Source organism: Danio rerio, chromosome 20 (genome assembly GCF_052040795.2).
Source record: "Danio rerio strain M-AB ecotype USA chromosome 20, GRCz13ab, whole genome shotgun sequence".
NCBI lineage: Eukaryota > Metazoa > Chordata > Actinopteri > Cypriniformes > Danionidae > Danio > Danio rerio.
The window spans coordinates 42,555,195-42,575,000 of NC_141040.1; the positions used below are offsets into that span (position 1 = coordinate 42,555,195).

At 36.1% G+C, this 19,806-nt stretch overlaps 1 protein-coding gene and 1 long non-coding RNA gene across 4 annotated transcripts in view; one reads left to right on the forward strand and one right to left on the reverse strand.

The window, feature by feature from the left end:
- The first annotated feature begins 9,122 nt into the window (after positions 1–9,122).
- stum (stum, mechanosensory transduction mediator homolog) overlaps positions 9,123–19,806 on the forward strand; it is a 47,467-nt gene continuing 36,783 nt past the window's right edge. For 2 of the 3 annotated variants that reach the window (XM_087297434.1, XM_087297435.1), the window contains exon 1: positions 9,139–9,406. In XM_087297434.1, coding sequence (XP_087153560.1) covers positions 9,238–9,406 — 169 coding nt within the window. In that variant the 5' untranslated portion in view covers positions 9,139–9,237. 3 annotated transcript variants of the gene reach the window in all.
- The window catches only part of LOC147839412 (uncharacterized), a 5,592-nt gene continuing 4,359 nt past the window's right edge, over positions 18,574–19,806 (reverse strand). The window contains exon 3 of the long non-coding RNA XR_015518859.1: positions 18,574–19,806. This exon is cut by the window's right edge and continues 302 nt beyond it. This is a non-coding gene — a long non-coding RNA (uncharacterized LOC147839412).

Here is a 19,806-nt window from a genome sequence, read left to right on the forward strand (position 1 = left end):
AGGTATATTTAAAAAAATATATAAATAAATAAAAATTATTATTAAAAATTAATTTTACATATTTTAATGTAAACTAAAACATATGGTCACAACATATTTCGTGTTTGTCATTTTAATTTCTCTAGCTTCCAAGAATCAAAAAAGAGCCACACATTGATAAATAAAGTTATGAGAGCAGTTTTACCATTAAGTTATGATTGAAGTACTTCTTGTTACAGTTTAGAAATAGTTTGATAGCAAGCAGGAAATGTTCATGGGCCAGTGACATGACCACATTAAAATGGTCTATATATATATATATATATATATATATATATATATATATATATATATATATATATATATATATATATATATATATATATATATATATATGTCTGTGTGTGTGTGTGTGTGTGTGTGTGTGTGTGTGTCTATATATACATTTACATACTATATATACATTTTAGGTCAGAATTATTAGCCCCCTTCGATTTTTTTTTTTTCTTCTTTTTTAAATATTTCCCAAATGATGTTTAACAGAGCAAGGAAATGTTCACAGTATGTCTGATAATATTTTGTCTTCTGGAGAAAGGCAGCTAGAATAAAAACAGCTTTTAATTTTTTAATTTTTTTAGGGACAAAATTATTAGCCACTTTAAGCTATATTTTTTTTTCGAAAGTCTACACAACAAACCATCGTTATACATTAACTTGCCTTTAACAAGCGGTCTAATAATTCAAGGGGGCTAATAATTTTGATTTCAACTATATTTATACATATGTGTGTGTGTGTGTGTGTGTGTGTTTGTGTGTGTGTGTGTGTGTGTGTTTTATTTTTTATTGGAAAATGTTTTAGTGTGTCATGTGTATTTTATTAAAACTGACTTTTAATGGATGGTCATTGCATGTTGATATGTCCATTCTTTACGGGTAAATAATAATAAAAAGAAGCTATACTGTAATTATGTGCAAGTGTAATTTTAAAACAAAGTAGTAGACAAATGTGAAATTATTTTGGAACAAAAATTTTACTCTTAACCCCTTGTGGATTCAAGAGAACATCCAAAAGTGCATCTGCTAAATACTTACATGTTAGTTTGTACCATGTTTATTTTCCTATTACCAATAATAATTTCTTTTTGTATCATCATTATTCAGAATATTGTACTATTATTAGTTATTGTTGAGGTTGAGGTGTTTACGCAGTTGTTGTAATGGAATTTTAGTCTATAAGCTCCAATATTTTTTCTTACTGAGCAACTAAAATGAGACATGTGCTTTTCTGTTTGTCTGTCACTGCGCTGCAAATTGAATAGTTCATTCCAACATAATCAGCAGCCAAGAGCTGAGCATAACAGAAGACTGCAAGCTAGCGTCCAACTGAACAACACAGCTTTGATGTAGCAGATAAGACTGAGCAGAGCAGACAGGTGGTCACGAGCTCTGCTGCCAGCCTGTGTCTTTTGCCATTGCAGATTGTGGAGAAATGTGTTGCATTCAGGCTTGACAATCGAAATGCAAAAAAAAAAAAAAGATTTACACTGAATAAATTTCAGGATTGACACAGCAATTAAAAGGAATTAGGCTTCACTGGATTTATTAAATTGTGATTTAAGTTATTTGTTAATATTTGTTTTATTCTAGGTCTGCGAACATTTCTGCCACAATTCTGTCAAATAAAATTCATTTAGAACCATTTATTTCTAAAAAATAATTATTGTTTAAATTGTTTAATTGTTAAAATTGTTTAAATTGTTGTGATTGTAAATCATGGTTATTGCACCAAATATTAATTTCTTAACTCTTGTAAAGATGAAATATGGTTATTGTGTAGCTTAAAAAAATGTATGTAAACAAACTTTTTTGTTTTAATTTGTTTTTTCACGCAAAAAAAAAATCTCAAATGGCAACAGTTCTCTTTGAAATATGAAAGAAAAGATCAGGCTTTTAGTTTGGTGTTTAAACAATTGTATTGGTTGGCACGTGTTTTTTTTCTTGTGCTTATTTTTGTTTTATTTAATTTTTTTAATATATCAATATATTTAAAGTCAATAATTATCAAAATCATTTTGGAAGTATGAAAGAAAAGTCATTAGTAGTTTACAGAATAAAAAAAAATTAAGTTTTACTTTCAAATAAACCAAAACTATGAATTGTAAATCCAGAGTAATAAATTAAGTAATATTCTCATTATCCCAGGCTCATTCTGAAAACGTACCCCTATTTACATTTCTGAACAGCGACAAATACATCCCAGGATGTACATTTTTTGCAGTTTATGATTTCGCAAATCCACCAGGGGCCGCTGTGTTTGCGTTTTGAGATCTCAATTTTTTTTACTGCTGTTCTCGTGTAAATCCACCAGAGGTCGGTGTCAACTAAATGACTGACTGACTGAGAAACCAACCAACCACCCAGTAACCCCACCCACCCACTTACATCCCTAATTCCAACCAATAGTGTTTTTAAAAGCATCGATTGAACAGCAACCACCCACTTCCCTAAACTCAACTGACAGTGTTTTGAAAACCAATCCAGAAAAAGAAAAGCCTAATAATATTTACCACATTTTCAGATTTTATCACATTTTCACCCTGTTATTTACTTGTTTGTTTATTTTTTTTTTCCTCTTGTTTTTGTCTTACCTGCTTTTGCTGGTCTCAAACCCCATCATTGCAGTCAACTCTGCGTCTCAAGTCCACAGACATGCGTTACAAGCCACTGGATAAACTAAGTAGGGTGAAGCTGCAGGGGTGGAGACCCACCTGCATGCTCACACCAGCACTTTTAGACCTAAGCTGCGTCCCAAATGGCACACTATACACTATGCACTCATGCACTATGTACTTATGCACTTACACACTCAACAGGATAGTATATGTATGAAGTGGTGTCCCAAATGGCACACTAATGTTTTTTTTACTAAGCGGAAATTCAAACCGTTTCCCTGATGACGTTTGACGGTTGCCAAATCAGTGAAATAAACAACAGAATTATCAAATAATACCTGCCATGAGTATTGCCGCATTCACCATCGGGAGGCGCTATAATCACTCTCGTTGGAGAAATTTGCTTTCACCATCCAAAATAAATAAAGTTATCCAACATGTGCGTCCGATAGCTCCGCCCCTTCCGCTACGTATGCAAACCTGCGGTCGTTGAGTGCGTGAAGTGTCCATCATTACACACTTCATTTTAGCAGCTGAATGAGTGCATCATCCGGGTAATTAAAGTGCACTTATGATTTTTGGGGTTTTCAGTGTGAACACACTACTTACACTGTTTATACTACAAAATGGCGTAGAATAGTGCATAAGTATGCGATTTGGGACGCAGCTCTATTGTTTTCTCAGACAGTGCCACCTGCTGTTGGGTCGGGTGAAGTGGCAGGTCCGAAAACCCAACTGCAGAGACAGTCCTCTCTGTAGCCCACAGGTCCACTACGTATTAGATGATTGCCTACACCTCCCCCTACCCTAAACCCAACTGTCACAGTAACATGGTCGGTTAGTGGACGGTACAATGTCCACTATGTAGTGGACCTGGTCCAGTACATCATCATGGTTACAGACTGCAAGGACATCTTGCAACTGCATACTCAGACTAGAACTTTCTAGCAAGTAGCAACATCAGACATGTGACACACTAATCCTATTGCTAATCCTAATAAAAGGTCTGGAAGTGCTGGTCTGAGCATGCAGTTGGGTCTCCTGGCCTGCAGCTTCAAAATGTTGGATAAACTGGTAACAGCAGAAAATCCATTCATGTGGAAGTGAGTGATCAGCTGTTTGAGCGAAAAGGAATGGTGTCACCCTATAGTGTTCAATTTAAAGATGACTTGCAGCTATACGTACTTCTGGCTACATAATTTGCGATCTCCAGAAATGTATATAGGGCTATATTTTCAGAATAAGCCTTTGTTGCAACTTTCATTTCTGAATTCCATAATTAAAATATGTTGTACATTATTATACGTCATCATAAAACTGTGGCTGATCTTCAAGCTTTTGAAAAAAGGCATTTTGATAGAATAACGTTCTAACCGGTGGTGTATTTTACAGCTTTTAGCTTATGAAAGCTAGCCTCAATATACTCTGTGCACACATCTCCACTTCTGGTTTGCCAGAAGGGCCAAAAATATATGAAAAACGAGATATGAAGTAATCATTAACATGTAGCCCGCAGCCACTCCTGTCCCTCCCGATGAAAGACTATAACATGTTGTCCTATTTGTACCGTGCATTTGATATCTCTGTAGTTTTCTTTTAAAAAACCACACAGAAAAGAATTGCACTTCAACAGATATGCATGAAGAAGTAAGAAAATTTCCTCATCTTGTGACACTTTCATACAGTAGCTGATGTCATAAGTGAAGATTTGATATTAACCACGTCCACCTAGAATACCCTGTTGCTAGGTGACCTGGAGGGGAGGAAGGGGTCACCTTGATGAATATTTATAGCAAATTGTCCAATGGCTGCTTTATGTTTGTTAAGCTTAAATAATGAAGCATCTGTAAATTTCACCAGTGGAAATTCTTTATCCTCTAAAGACAGACACATGTCTGCATGTACTTAAAATGTCAAAAAAGCCTGAAATGGAATTGAATTGCTGTTGTCATTTGGCTGTTTTTAGCTCCCAGGGGCAGGAAATAAATAGGAACACATAACAGCAGTCCAGGCTATACATTAAACCCTTGCACCTCGCAACCCTTCAGACTGCTTTGTTCTTCAGTGGTCTGGTTGTCATGACCACTCTGATAAAATTAAACAGCAGGTTAAAGAGACTTACAGTAGCAGCTCAATTTAAAAGACTTCCTTCAGGGGTAAAATAAGGACAGAAGCCTTACTTTGAAGCTTAATTTCCGAAGTCTGTGCAGTGATTTGGAGATGTAATCTAGAGAATATGAGGATATAATGAGGAGCTTTTGATAGAGAGAGAGAGCTGTTCTGAAATGCAACACTGCTTTTCTTTTTTTTGCATACATGGTTGCATGAAGAACTATCAATGAAACTCCACAAAAGATTCTTTGTAATTAAAATGATTGTTTGTTTTTTACGTTTTTAAAGATGTTCTTTTAACAACTAATAGCTGTTTTATTGCAAATTTGTGAATAAAGCTTTGAAAACTAGACTTGAAAGACTGTCTATTGAAGCCTAGGCATTTTTGAAAAGTCAATATGTTTATGAGGAAAATAAAAGGATGAGACCAACCTGAATACGTACCTCTATATACATTTCTAGAGAGCACCAAATAAGTCCCAGGAGGTGCATTTTTAAAAAAAAAAATTTGCAGGTTTTGTTTTAGCGGATCCACCAGAGGCTGCTGTGTATCTCAATGTTTTGTTACGAGTGCCACATGTGCCTGCTGTTCTCACGTAAATCCACCAGAGGCCGCTGTCAACAGACTGACTGATTGACTGATCGAATGACCCAGCCTCCTCGTTCCCTAAACCCAACCGATAGTGTTTTCAAAAGCACTGATTGACCTGGCCACCCACTTTCCAAACCCAACCAACAGTGTTTTCAAAAGCAATCCAGAAAAACAAAAACCTGTTTTTTTACTACATTTTTTAGATTTTACCACATTCTCACCCTGTTATTTACTTGTTTATTTTATTTTTTTGGCTTCTGTTTTTGTCCTACTTGCTTTCTGGAACCATTCTTCACCAGACTCGAACCCCGTCGTTGTGATAAACCCCGCTCCACATCACAAGTCCACCAATGTATACGGCGAGTAACTGGGAAAACTGCTAACAGCGGAAAAGCCATCCACACAGAGGTAAGCGGTCAGCTGATAAGCGTGAAAAGGAACGGGATCATACCACTCCGTAGTGTTTGTTTTAAAGACTAAATGCAACCATACGTACCTCTGGCTACATAATTCATGATCTCCAGAAATGTATATGGATCTACGTTTTCAGAATGAGCCTATGTTGGATGAAACATTTACATGCTCATGAGAACAACTTTTTTTGTTCTATATCACATAAATCAAATGCTTAAAATGTTACGAATATTGTCAAAAAAAATATTCTGTACTGTAAAGTCATTGTGTAATGCAAAGATAACAGCGTATTTAATCACACTTTATTTTAAGGTACAATTCTTGCAGATGACTATGACTTTTAACTCAACTCCTAATTTGCTGCTTATTAAAAGTTATTAAAGTAGTTGGGTTTAGGTTATGGTTAGTTGGATTAAGGATGTTAAATAAAGGCATACAGAATATGTACTTATTAATTAACAGAAAATGTACTTATAATTAAAAACAGCCAATATCTTAATAATAGGCAGATGATAAGCCACTTTATATAATAGTGACAATTGGTCCCTATGCTGAAGTGTTACCAAATATTTTCAAGTCTAAAAAAGCTGGATCAGTAATGTCTACTCTCAAATACACTTTGTAGTCTTCTATTTCATTTCAATCTCCTCATTTGTCAACTTCATGCAGGTGAATTAAAACATAGCATGAAACATATCCATATCTCTAGGATAAGATGTTTTCTAAACTGCTATTTTCCACTCACTGTCATTTTTCTTGTGCTTATTTTTTTATTGAAAGGAAAGAGGGAAGCTCATTTGCATATTTTGATACACATCAAAATATGTTATAAGTATATCAGTGCAAAGGTATTTCCAACTTTTGACATTTAAAAACAACAACAACAACAAACTTCATCTTAAAGTATACAAAGTGAATCTCCTGGAAATATGAATACTACATAAAATTATACATTCATTCATTTATTAATTTTCTTTCAGCTAAGTCTGATTTATCAGAGGTAGCCGAGGTGGAATGAACTATTGTGGAACTATTTTAGCATATGTTTTAAACAGCAGAAGCCCTTCTAGCCGGAACCCATCACTGGAAAACACCCATGCATTCTCACATTCACTCACATTCTCATACACTACGGCCAGTTTAGTTCATCCAATTCATCTATAGCGCATGTCTTTGGATTGTGGGGGAAACCGGAGCACCCAAAGAAAACCTACGCCAACATACGGAGAACATGCAAACCCCACACAGAAATGACAACTTGCTCAGCCAGTTCTCGAACCAGCGAACTTCATGCTGTGAAGCGACAGTGCTAACCACTGAGTTACCGTGCCATCCCTGTCTACATTAATTAATTAATTCATTCATTAAATTTTTTTGGGCTTAGTCCATTTATTAATCTGGGGTCACTACAGAGAAATGAACAGCCAACTTATCCAGCATATGTTTTATGCAGCTGATGCCCTTCCAGCTGCAATGAATCGCTGGGAAACACCCATACACTCTTGCATTCACACACATACACTTTAGCCAATATAGCTTATTTAATTCACTGCATGTCTTTGGACTTGTGGGGGAAACAGGAGCACCCAGAGGAAACCCATGCAAACACGAACATGCAAACTCCACACAGAAATGCCAACTGACCCAGTCGAGGCTCGAACCAGCGACCTTCACCCCTACCTACATTCAATAACATATTATTATATTCTTTGTATCAGTCATTGTTTGAAAATGTTCTCAGTTTTATGAGCTCTACAAACATCAAGTGTCAAAATGTCTTAAATGATATATATTATGCAGGGAAACGGCAAGTGTTCTGAGTACGTGCCACAGCTTCAGACCCACAGCTGTTGACACAACAGGCCCAGATGGTTTTGATTTGCTGATTGGTTCATTGTGACGGCTCTGGCTTTGGATGGTGTTTCTGTCAAGGTGCTAGACATCAACATTTCCAAAGGCTGTCAGTGACAGGCCATGACTCACCTTAGCATCCGTCTATAGATATACAGCAAGTGCCTTTTCAAGGCCAGGGAAGCTGTGGATTAGTAAACGAGAAGGGAAAATGAATACATTAACCTATATATAAAAATAGGGAAAACCTTCAGACAAGGAGTGTGTCTGTTTTATCCTCTTTGGGAGCATTGTGTTTTCATTAATTCTGAAACAATACCTTATTCATAGTTATTCATGATTCGTTTGAATCAATTTGAAAATATCCAAACATGCATTAAAACGAAACTACAGATCATTCATACTGATGCTCTGTGTTATTTCAGATTGTTCATTAAAAAGACTAAAAAGATTTGAGATATTCACCTTATTTTTCAACATTGAAGTAAGCAATTTTCTGTGTGTATGACACTTATTTAACTTGATAGTAAACAATAAAACGATCTGCACAACAAGATAATATGCTTATAATTATACAGTATCACAATTTATCAAGCAGATTTGTTTTGTAATTCAATTCGGTTCTTTATTTCTATAGCGCTTTCACAACGTAGATTGTGTCAAAGCAGCTTAACACAGAAGTTCTAGTAAACTGTCAGTCCAGTTTTCAGAGTTGAAGTTCAGTTTAGTTCAATTCAGTGTGGTTTCTCAATTCTGAAAGTCCAAACACTGCTGAGCAAATCCATCGATGCACAAATCCCAAACCAAGCAAGCCAGTGGCTACAGTAGCGAGGAACAAAACTTCCCCAATTGACGAAAAGTGAAGGAAAAAAGCCTAGAGAGAAACCAGGCTCAGTTCGGTCTTATCCTTTCCTCTCCTCCATGACCACCGCAGCCTCTGCTCAGGATACGGCCAGGTCCTGGATTATGGAGTCCTCTATGACTGCCATCATCAAATATGTACAAACTCAGTAGAAACATATACATCTCACGACAATTATGAACAAATAAAACTAAAATAAAATGAGAAAAATTATATTAAGAATATACAATCAAAGTATAAACAGTTGCCAGGGGTAAAAATAAATAAATAGGTAAGATAATAATAATAATAATAAAAACATTTAAATAACCAAATAAAATGTACATAATGCTTCATGTTTTTTTTTATTAGCTTTTTTGGTTTCTAATGTTACACAATGTAGTACCACATTGTAACGCTCATCATCCCACCACCACTGACCAATCATTACCAACTATACATTTCTGGAAAGGTCTAAGACTTCTGACTGCACATTTTACCTACATTTTTTATGTTATGTTATGTTATGTTATGTTATGTTATGTTATGTAAAAATAAGATTAATGCTGTATTAACGAACTGATAAAAGCCACCCCTGTGACTTTAAATCCATTGTGTAGGGATCCACTATCGCTCACTGACACAGTAGTAAGTGTGACGCCTACCGTTCAGTGCGCGCACTCGTTTCAACCTCTCGCTGGAGCTGTGCCTGATAGTGTCTAGTACACATAAACACGCGGATTTCTAGGTTTGTAATTAGTTTTAAAAGCTGGGAAATGGACCAGAAAGACACAGAGATGAACGAAAAAGGAGTTTCTTCTTCTACCAGCGGAGTTGTTGTTCAAGTGAGGGAGAAGAAAGGACCTTTGCGCGCTGCCATCCCTTATATGCCTTTCCCAGTTGCTGTCATCTGCCTGTTTCTCAACACATTTGTGCCCGGACTGGGTGAGTACGAGAACGGGCGATTCGCTCGTTCCAACACAACCTCCTGCCTGATATAACACAGGTTTGTGTCTGTGCTTAAGCGCGAAAGAAATAAACTACATTCCTTCAACAAGTTTTTTTCAACGCGCGCTGCAGCTCAGTTTCATTTGGCTTGCATCTTAGACGCTCCGTGTAAATCTAGGCTATATACTACATAAGGAATTATTATTAGCTTCAATACAAAATTAAGGTAAAGTTCGTTTTATATTCGCACATGCAGACTTTCTCCTTAAAATTACATATTTTCAGAAAAGTAGGCTATTGCAAAATCCAAAAAGGGAAATCTATTACCAGCCAATTAGGCTACCATCTAAGTACAAATCTGTTCAAAGTTAATTAAATGGTACTAATGTTGTTTATAAGTCTTAATAAATGGCATTTCAGCTTAAATGTTCAAATTAGCATGGAAAACAATATAGGGACAGACCGTTCAAAATGAATGAATGTGCGGAAATAAACCCAACTTTACCTCAATCAAAAACACCTGCATTTGAAAACAAATTACCGCGTTTTCCCACCAAACCATATACTGTGATTTGTTCTGAATTATTATATTTTTGGTCTTGACACATGTTTTTGTATGTTATTTGGTCTACTCTACTTTTTATGGATGTTTTGCACTCGAGACGCCTACAGTTACTTGCTTTCAATTTCTGAATTAAAATCTATTTTTATTTTTTTTGAGGAGCATATGTCAAACATGTGGGTGGCACAAGAAGAAAACAGTCTCTACAAAAGCTGTAATTCTCAAAAAAGCATAACACTTGAGTGGGTTGGTTAATCTTTGGTCATTGTTTATTTGTAAAATAAACAGTTATTCAACTTTGTATTAAAAAATCAGAAAGTATTCTCTAGCACTTTACATTGCTGGCTTCGAAGTAGGGCTGGGCGAAAATGTAATCTGGATTAATTACTTTCCTTATTGAACATATATTTCTGTTAATGCTTCCATATTTGAAAGAGTACCCCAACAATGACCGAAGCCACAAAAATTAGAGGGTCCATTAAATGACAACCTATTTTTGATGGGTGATAATATTTGGTGGTTGAAAATTCAGTGCATCTCTAATATCAACACACTTCTAGATTCCCATTGTTGCACATTTCTGCTGTGTGATTGGCTCTTAGATCAATATAGAGTAAGACGTCCAGAGCTTCGATATAATATAGTTTTTCAGCCCAGCTCTACTTTAAAGCCATCTGGAAACTATAAATGATCATCTGTCAAATGTCAAAGATAACAATTTAAAGGTGAGACCCTGTCATTGTTTGCAAAATAACAATATTGCCTGTGCCCACTGACCTAGAAATGTATGTCTAAAATTGTTAACCTATATATAAAACTGAACTAATTGATGTAGCAATAGTTTTAAAATCTATCTTTTTTTCTGTATTTTGTCTTTTTTGGTACTGTTTTGTTTGCCTTTTTTGTCTTTTATAGTTGTTGTTGCTTTTTGCATTGCTCTGTGTTGCTTTAAGGTCAAAATGAAAATGTAATATCCAAAAAATAAATAAATAAATAAATCCCAAAATATGTGAACTAAAAATGCTATACTTTCCCATTTCATACAATACATAAAATTAGTATTATTTAAATATCTCTAACAACCATGCATGCATTTTGAATATTACTGTTATTTAACCCTTTTTTCTAATTCAGTCATAAAGAACTAAAGGATACTTGGAGAATCTGGACACAAGTGGAATTAGGTCAATCTTCAATGGGAGCTGTTTTTATGTATTTATTTTTTATTCTGAGTAATAGATCCATAATGTGCATATGCAAGCATACCAGAACACTTAATCAAGACGATCATAAATAATTGCATCCACTCCATTACCCTGATTGATAACTTGACCTTTTCTCCTTCCTTGCTGGTTCGTTCATTTATCTCAATATTGTAATTTCCACCTTCATTCTCATTTTAGTTTGGTCTGTGCAATTGATAATCTTTAGTATTCTGGCACTTGTGTGATCTGCTTCTCCTTTGATCTAGCAAGCCAATAGACTATGCCATGAAGATGTCTTCAAAGAACAAATGTGATGCTTTATTTCACTTTAAGGATTGTAGTATCACTCCATTAAATGCATTAGATGCATAGATGGTAGCTCCTCTGCTAGGTATAAAAGCAAATATGGCAAAAGTATATTGATCTCCCGCATGTCTAATAATAAGTCTGGGAAGCATGACCCCTGGGATTATGCATCTATAAAATATGCTAGAAAAGGCAACAAAAGAGTCACAATCCTGATTTTTTTGCTTCAAAGTCTTCACAATATTTCCAAAGTCTATAAGAGCAACAATGAATAAGTGCTGTAGACAAGTTTCAGGTGTGTAAAGTTTAAGAAGGAAATGTAATGTAGTAATGTAAGTTTTTTTATTTATTTTTTTTTTGTGAGTACAGTTAGTGGTATATCCTGAGTGGCAATTGCAGATTAGGAAGTGAAGTGGAGACTAAATAGTTGAGTTAGGGAGTTCATTCCACCAACTGGGCAGATTGAATGCCCAGAATAGATATTTTTAGATGTTTTTTAGACTCTAAATTCAAATCAAATACCACCAAACTGCCCATATTTCTTTAGAATTGTATGAAAAGTATGAAAAAAATATATTTAATATAAAATCTTAAAATTTCTCAAAACATAGGGGGTGGTAGATACGTTTTCTATTTCCAATACAAAAGAGTCAGTCATTGCATTGGTAATGAGAGTGTAATGTAAAAAAACAACAATATGGACGATGATCAGATATTTATTTTTTGTGGACTTCCTTTTTTTAACTTGCTAATAAACAGTGATTAAATAAATAAATAAATAACACAATTCCACTTAGCCAGCTATGGAAAAACTGGTAGCCGCATATGCACTACCAGTCCTGCAAAGCTTAGCAGAGTTTACAGTTCATGTCTAAAAACTGCATGGAAAATGTGAAGTGTGAAACTATACCAATTTCAATGCACTCATGAAACAAGTTTTATTTATTTTAAAAATGAAAAGGTGCATCAATAATCAGTCTACTATTATTACAGAAATGTGTATAATCCATTCAAATGTTTGAAGCTGATTGGTTGATTCTTGTCACATGATAAGCAGAACGCTTGTGTTATTCTGACAAAGTTGAAAAATGTTCGACTAGCACTAGGAAAAAGTAATGTCTGCATCTCATCACTTTTCCACCCTACAAGTGTATTGGAGGTCAGCTAGTAGAAGTTGTGTGGGTAAACCTGGCCTCAAATAGATTATTGGCAATGATCATCTAGCTGCTGTCTTTAATATTCTTGTCCACCTCTTATGCCAGAAATAGCCATTTGAATCTCGCTTGGAAGGGTGTTAAGAGTTCAAATGAAGAGGTTACATTGGTGCCATGACCCAGGTGGGTGTGAGGTTAAGCGGGGTGAGTGTAATGGTGGATAGCTTGTAGGAGCTTTGTCAGTAAACTGACAAGGCATGGAACGATAACTGGTTTCAAGGTTTACCGTGGTTTGGATACGTCAAGGTTTTAAAATGCCAAACTTTTCTGTTATACCATTCCTAAGGTTTGTGTAAGTTGTTTTTGTTTTATTGCATGTTTTTCACAATTTTATTAAGGTTTTTAGGGCAACAGTATCTCTAGCAGAAAAGAAACCTCTACATCAAAAGCTACTGGTCCAAAATATTTTAGCTGTTTCTTAAAATAGAATATATTTTGTTCAATAGGGAAAAAATTGTTGTTTTTTACCCACACATTTAAGAAGAATTTATATTTGAGCAGTAATCACAATACCGTGAAACCGTGATATTTTTATCCAAGGTTATGATACCGTCAGAGTGTTTTCACACCTCACTTATTTAGTTCGGTTAAATCACACTAGAGTTTGTTTTCCCTCTTGGTGCGGTTCATTTGGGCAGGTGTGAATGTAGCAATCGCACTCAAGTGCGCACCAAAAGTGGACTAAAAAAGCGTATCAAGACCTCCTTGAAGAGGTGATCTCGTTATGATTTCCTCCGAACACTTGGGTGGTTAGTTTTTTTAGTGAGAACATGATCTGAACTAGAACAGACCTAACTGCAAAAAGTACTGCGCCTTTTAGACTAATCCAGTTGCTGTAGTCCGATGCGCTCTGCATTATGGGATGTGGAGGAAAAATATTTGTTGACAGCGCTTTACCAACAATTTGAGAGAGAGAGAGAGAGAGAGAGAGAGAGAAACATTAACTGATGGATTGTTGGTAATATTTCCGGAAGATGACCAGGTCACAGTTTAGCTTAAATTATTCACGCCTCCCCCTGAAGAGACGTGCGATGCACCTTTGCTATTTGCAGTGCATTAAAACATTGTTTTCTAGTCGCAGCCATGCTTCATTCTCAAAATGTATAGTATGTCTAAAGTGATGTTTACAAACTAAATAGTATACTATGACCAGGGATACAGTCAACCCGAGCCATCCCTCCATAGTAAAAAGCGGCATTTTTCGTCTGCTGGTTTGTTTACTGGTGGGAGTTCCATTGGCATTTCCCCGCATGTTAATTCTGACCAATCGAAAAGCAGTTTAGGAAATGCGTTCAATAACATCTGGCCAATGAGTGATGTGGATTTTGTCACATGACTGCATTTTGGTTTCTTTCAGCTAGGGTTGTAACGGTATGAATTTTTTACGGTATGATAATCGTCTAAAACAATACCACGGTTTGACGGTTTCGCGGTATACGGTATGTTACAAATGTTACAAAATAATAGAACAGTGAAGCAAATTTGACTTTTTCCAAATAATATATTTTCAGTTACTATAAACAACACCACTTACAATGAACAAATAAAAAATAAGAAAATAATAAATAATGTGTCAAAGTCCAAATAAAGTCCAAATAAACATGGTGCAAATCCTCAGTAAAAAAATAGATATAAATATTTACTATACTATAAATAGTTACATAACGAAACTAGATTCAATATGGAACATCCTTAGGTTTATGTGCCAGGATGGATATGGTTGTCAGTGGATATGGATTTGGATATGGTTGTCTGCAATGCAGACAAACAGCTGCACCTTCATTTGCGTCTTTTGAAAACAGCAAGAGCAGCAGTTCGTCTTTGCTGTGTCACTGTTTTGTCATGTTTCTGTGCTGCTGTGCATGCAAAAGTACTTAGTATGAGAATTATTTCATGCAAAACTTTTTTTTTTTTGCGTTTTATTTAGCCACGCATAAATGTATGCCTATCTCTCATTCCGTGTTGTTCAAAAAGCTCATTGTTTGTCCACAAACTAAAGCGAAACCTATGCTTATTGGTTGTGATATAGCGAGTTTGAACCAATCTGGGCATGGAGGAGGGACAATGCATCAATGTATCATGTCTGGTTTGTCCGGAGACACAGTGACGAGCGTTTCTTTGTCAAATCAGCGTGGTCAAATTTTGATGACGTAACCGCACTGATTCCGGAGCCTCTGAAAGTCCGCGAATGTTATGTGATACAGCACTGGAAAGCTGAGATTCTCTTCTTTATGCCAATCTTTGAATTGTATGAATCGGATCAGCGGATCAAATGTTATTAAACATTTAAAAGCAATACTTATTTTTAGCCGCGGGCGGCTGTCTCGGTCTTTAAGGGTTAAAACCGTTGATATGCAATTGTTCATGGTATGATAATCGTGCACGTTCAAATCGTGGTAAATCGTCATACCGGTATATTGTTACAATCCTACTTTCAGCTGGTTTGGACCAAAGCAATCAGTGTGATGTGAAAAGAACCCAAAACGCCAGAGAAAAGCTACAATGTATCATTTGTTGCCCTTGGTCTGGACCAAATGAACCGAACCACAATTGTGAAAGCACCTTTATAAAGGCCCATTACTATTTAGAACAAGTGCAGATACATAAGCTGTAAAACAATCACAGCCCTCCTCTGAATACGGGACTCTAGGAGGTTATTTTAATTTAAAGAGACAAACCAACAGTGTGTGTTTCTTTTATTTCTTTTTTTCTTTTTTTTACAGTATGGTAAGATAAAAATATTTATTAAGTATTTTGAGCTACAACTTTACACAAATGCTTTGGGGTTATCTACAATTTATGGAACATCTTGTAAAACAGGTATAATAGCACCCCTTAATAATGGATCTTAATGATAGTCTTTTACTCAAATGCATAGTGCTGAAACGTTACCCTGAACATTTCAAATCTAAGTCTATTGTCTTAGCAGGTGAGCCGATACCATTTGTGCTCTCATCTTTTATGGTTCATGCAGTGCATGAGATATCTCTCATTTTTACCCCTTTTCATGTGCTTGATTGGTGTGTTTAAAGACAAGTGCATAGGAATTACCCCATTAGTAGAGCATGAAATCCATTTCTGACAGTTGCAGTTAGATCGAACGTACAGTAATCAACCTTATGACTTCATCACTCAGCCAGTTGTGGGCCTCTGGTGTTTATGTCAATATTGGTTTTATCCATCAGGATACCCCCACTGGACCCATGCCTCAAGTCATCTAATCTTGCTGTCCACTTCAGCATAGCATTTCCTCCTCAAGTTTCAGCCAGTCCCTCTGGAGTCTGAAGGACACGAAGTGCTCTGGAGGACATAATCCATGAGTCCAAGGCATACGTCATGTAAATACTTACAAAACGCAGATGCATTCTACAGGCAGCAATGTGTCTGTCTCATATCATCTCTGCATGGGCACGGTTTACAGAGCTCCTGTCTCTGCTGCACAGTTGCTCATACATAAATACATAGTAGAATATTATGACAAGAGAGCCCATGTTTGGAGGACGATGATAGAAGGGAAAATGCCAAGTGCCAAATGGGGCCCACTTGAGTCTGCGCTCAGGTTTTCAGAGACCATTACCAGTCTAGTTAGTGATTCATGTTTGACAACCTGCTCTTCTCACCTTTAATTGCAGATACTTTGCAGGGCATGTGTTGGGTGCCAGGCCTGATTCCAATCAGGCTAATTTGCATTTGAGGGTTGAACGTCTTATTAGTAGATTTCACATCAAAACATATAACAAAGAGATGGGCTTCTTGGGGTTTATTAATGTATAGACGTTGCTTAAAATATTTTTTGACAGTAATATTAATGCAGTTTGGACATTCAAAAATGATCTGATCCAGAATATGTGGATATACTAAGCTAAAAATGTTGGAATTGTGAATAGAAATTCAATTGCATCGGTTTTTAACCCAAAGTTTCAGGTTCATTACATGTGTTTCCTGCTGTTTTTTTTTTTTTTTAAATGGACTTCTGACAAATTTCAGAAATTGAAACACTCAAGCTTCACAAGTTGAAAAAAAAATCCCATTTGAAACGCAAAACCAATAAAACATGATTTTGGAACCTTTTTTTTCCCCCTTTTTGAGTTCACACTTTTTGCTTGATAATGATAGCAGGCTTGGCATTCTTTCCTGGGAAAGAACCTTGAGCTTGAAGATAATTGAGCCCAGGGCTCCCGCATGGTCAATGAGTATGTAAGGGGTCCGAGATCAGGTTGTTTTCGAGAGGAAAAGGGGAAGATAGGGTGGATGGGGTTCCAGGGTGGATGGGGTATTCTTAAAAAAACGAAGATAATGAAGTAATTAGGGATGTAACGGTATCAGAATTTCACGGTACGGTAATACCTCGGTATGAATGTCACGGTACGGTATTTATTGAATCATTTACAGGAAAAAAAAACTTTTGAAAATACTCCAAAAAAGTGCCAAAAGTGTCAATGACATACAAATTAGCCATCTATCTGTAAGCTTTGAAACAGGAACTTCAATTTTAATAACAAAAAATTATTAAACCATGTAAAAAAATAAAGGTTCAATTTAGTATTGTTGAAAACTCACCACATTTAACATTTAATCACTCACTTAGATAGAGATGGGTTTAAAGGAAAATTATCATATAACTATAATCTGGTAAAAGCTGGGATCTCTGGGTATTTACAATGTCCCCTGCAACAGAAAAAACCCCTCTCATTTGGGACTGAGGTTTCTGGGACAAGAGGGATATGACTTGGTCCATGTTGACAGCAGTGGGTAACGTTGTGCATTGTCTTTCCCCCACTTGAGAAGACAAACCATGAGTGAGATAGAGGTCTCTTTGCGGTACAAGTCAATGTCTGCATCAATCTGAACAGTGTGCTGTGTTTCTGCAGTCCCCATGACTGTTATTAGTCGTATTCCCCAATTTGCAGGCACGTGCACACATAGGGCTCAACCTGTGCAGTGCACATGCCCTTTTTAGTCTTGGATAGAAAATGCCCTTCCAAAACGATCAAAAGTGCCCCCGCGACGCGACACAACCTCCGTCCAGTCCAGCCCTTCAGTAGGCGCGCGACAACACCTCTCGAGTATGCGCGCTCAACCCCCCCTCGGCGCTTTACAATACGCGCACCACAACACAGCTGATCAGAACGCGCGCGAAAGCACCGCTATTCAGCACGCGCGCGGCGACAACACCCGCTTTAGGTTCGATCATTTCCATCTTTTTTTCATCTCCGCTACTAGCAGCACACTCCATTTCCGCATTACTGGATCTGTAGCGACAACAGACCGCAAAGGATTATGGCCACGCCGGGGCTGATGGGAAATGAAGTTTCAGCTAGCTCCCGTTCGCTTCATTCGCCTGAGCAAATTTTCTCAGAAGACCTATAGTTTTACCGAGTCATGCGACTTCGGTAATATCGAAAAAATTTAATATTGCGGTATGACGGTATTTACAATACCGTTACATCCCTAGAAGTAATACTAGACGGGCTATTTATAGTGAGTTTGGAATAATTGGATTGGCTTTCTAATGTTTAGAGATGGGAGACCAGCAGCAATCAATCATATCACGGGCTCCTCTCGAAATTAGTTTGTGAAACAAATATGTAGAATTTTAAAAATAGTGTTTTATATTTGATTGTAACATCTGATTGCACATATGATGCTCATGTGGTTTTTCTGTTAGTAATTTCTACACTTGGACTGCACGATATTGAAAACTGACATTAGCTTTGATTACATCCAAAGATGTGAATTAAATTTATGCGCATAACTGGAATATCTCATAAAAGACGTGCAAACAAAGCAAATTTTCCATCCAAGTAGTCAAAGAGAACAAAATTGTGATTCCTGATCAACTGGTGCCAAATATCAGAAGTAAAAACAGAATTTGCTGTGGTATAAGAAGCTGCGTTAATCTTTTCTTTATTTTATAAATGACTTGTGCCTCAGAAGACAATCCTGACAAGCAAGAAACGCGTGGTGGCGTTTAAAGGCATCAGACATGGAACACAGAAGCTCTTGACTATTCTGGAGGTCATTAAAATTATGATAACACTAAAACTGAAATGGTGTTTTAAAATTACAAAAACAACATGTATTCACACACATTTTTTTTATCATCACACAATCTCTTATAACAAAATCACATGACCTTTTTTTTAATGCACATACTGGAATTTGTTTGGTAAAAGTGTTTTAATCATAGTTTATGTGCATCTTTTCTTATTGAACTGAGTTTATCCTGCTTCGTTACATCTTTTATGCAATTTTCAAAATGTATGCGCATCTTGGCATTTCCATCAATCAGTTTTTTATGCGCGTATCCAAAATGTGCATAAAAATGGGTGGATGGAAATGGAAATGTAGACATTGTGATATTTTTTTCTGCGATAAATATTGATATATGAAGTACAATTTCACCAGATGACTAGAATAGCTCTATTTGTGGGGGGAAAATTCATGTAGAGGAGTACATCTGCATAAAATACAATAAATCAATCACATTCACAAGTATTGATGAATACAGTAAAACAAAAATGCAAGTGAAATGAACTGTTTTCTGGAAGTCTTGTAATGTTCAGGTACACAAATCGAATGACCAAATGTCAACTAACACTGTACAGACTTCATCGTACTGGTTATGTACAAAATTACAATATATCTTTTTTTTATTGTTACAAACAGTATCATTTCTTTTGCCTGATTGTTTTACTTGGCTTAAAATTAGTCACAAGCCCTAAAAACATTTGCAAATGACAAACATGTCAGTGACTTTACATTTACATTTTGCAATGACTCCATAAATCATGCCTTCTGGTCAACTATAAACTCGATTCGACATGGCAGATCCTGCGATGTGACTATTGCAGATGCAGACATTGCAATATCAATGCTGAAACAAAATATTTTGCAGCATTATTCTACACTAAAACATTTACAATTCTCAAAGTATTCTTTTGTAATGCATTTTCAATTTCGTTTCGTAAGGGTATGTTTAAGTAACTTAATATCTAGAAATGCATTATCTTTGTTGGATTGCAGATTAGTAAATTATTTTCTGGTTCAGATGGATATTTCCCTGTCGAACACAACAGATTTAAATTGCAATGTTGCATTTAAAGATTT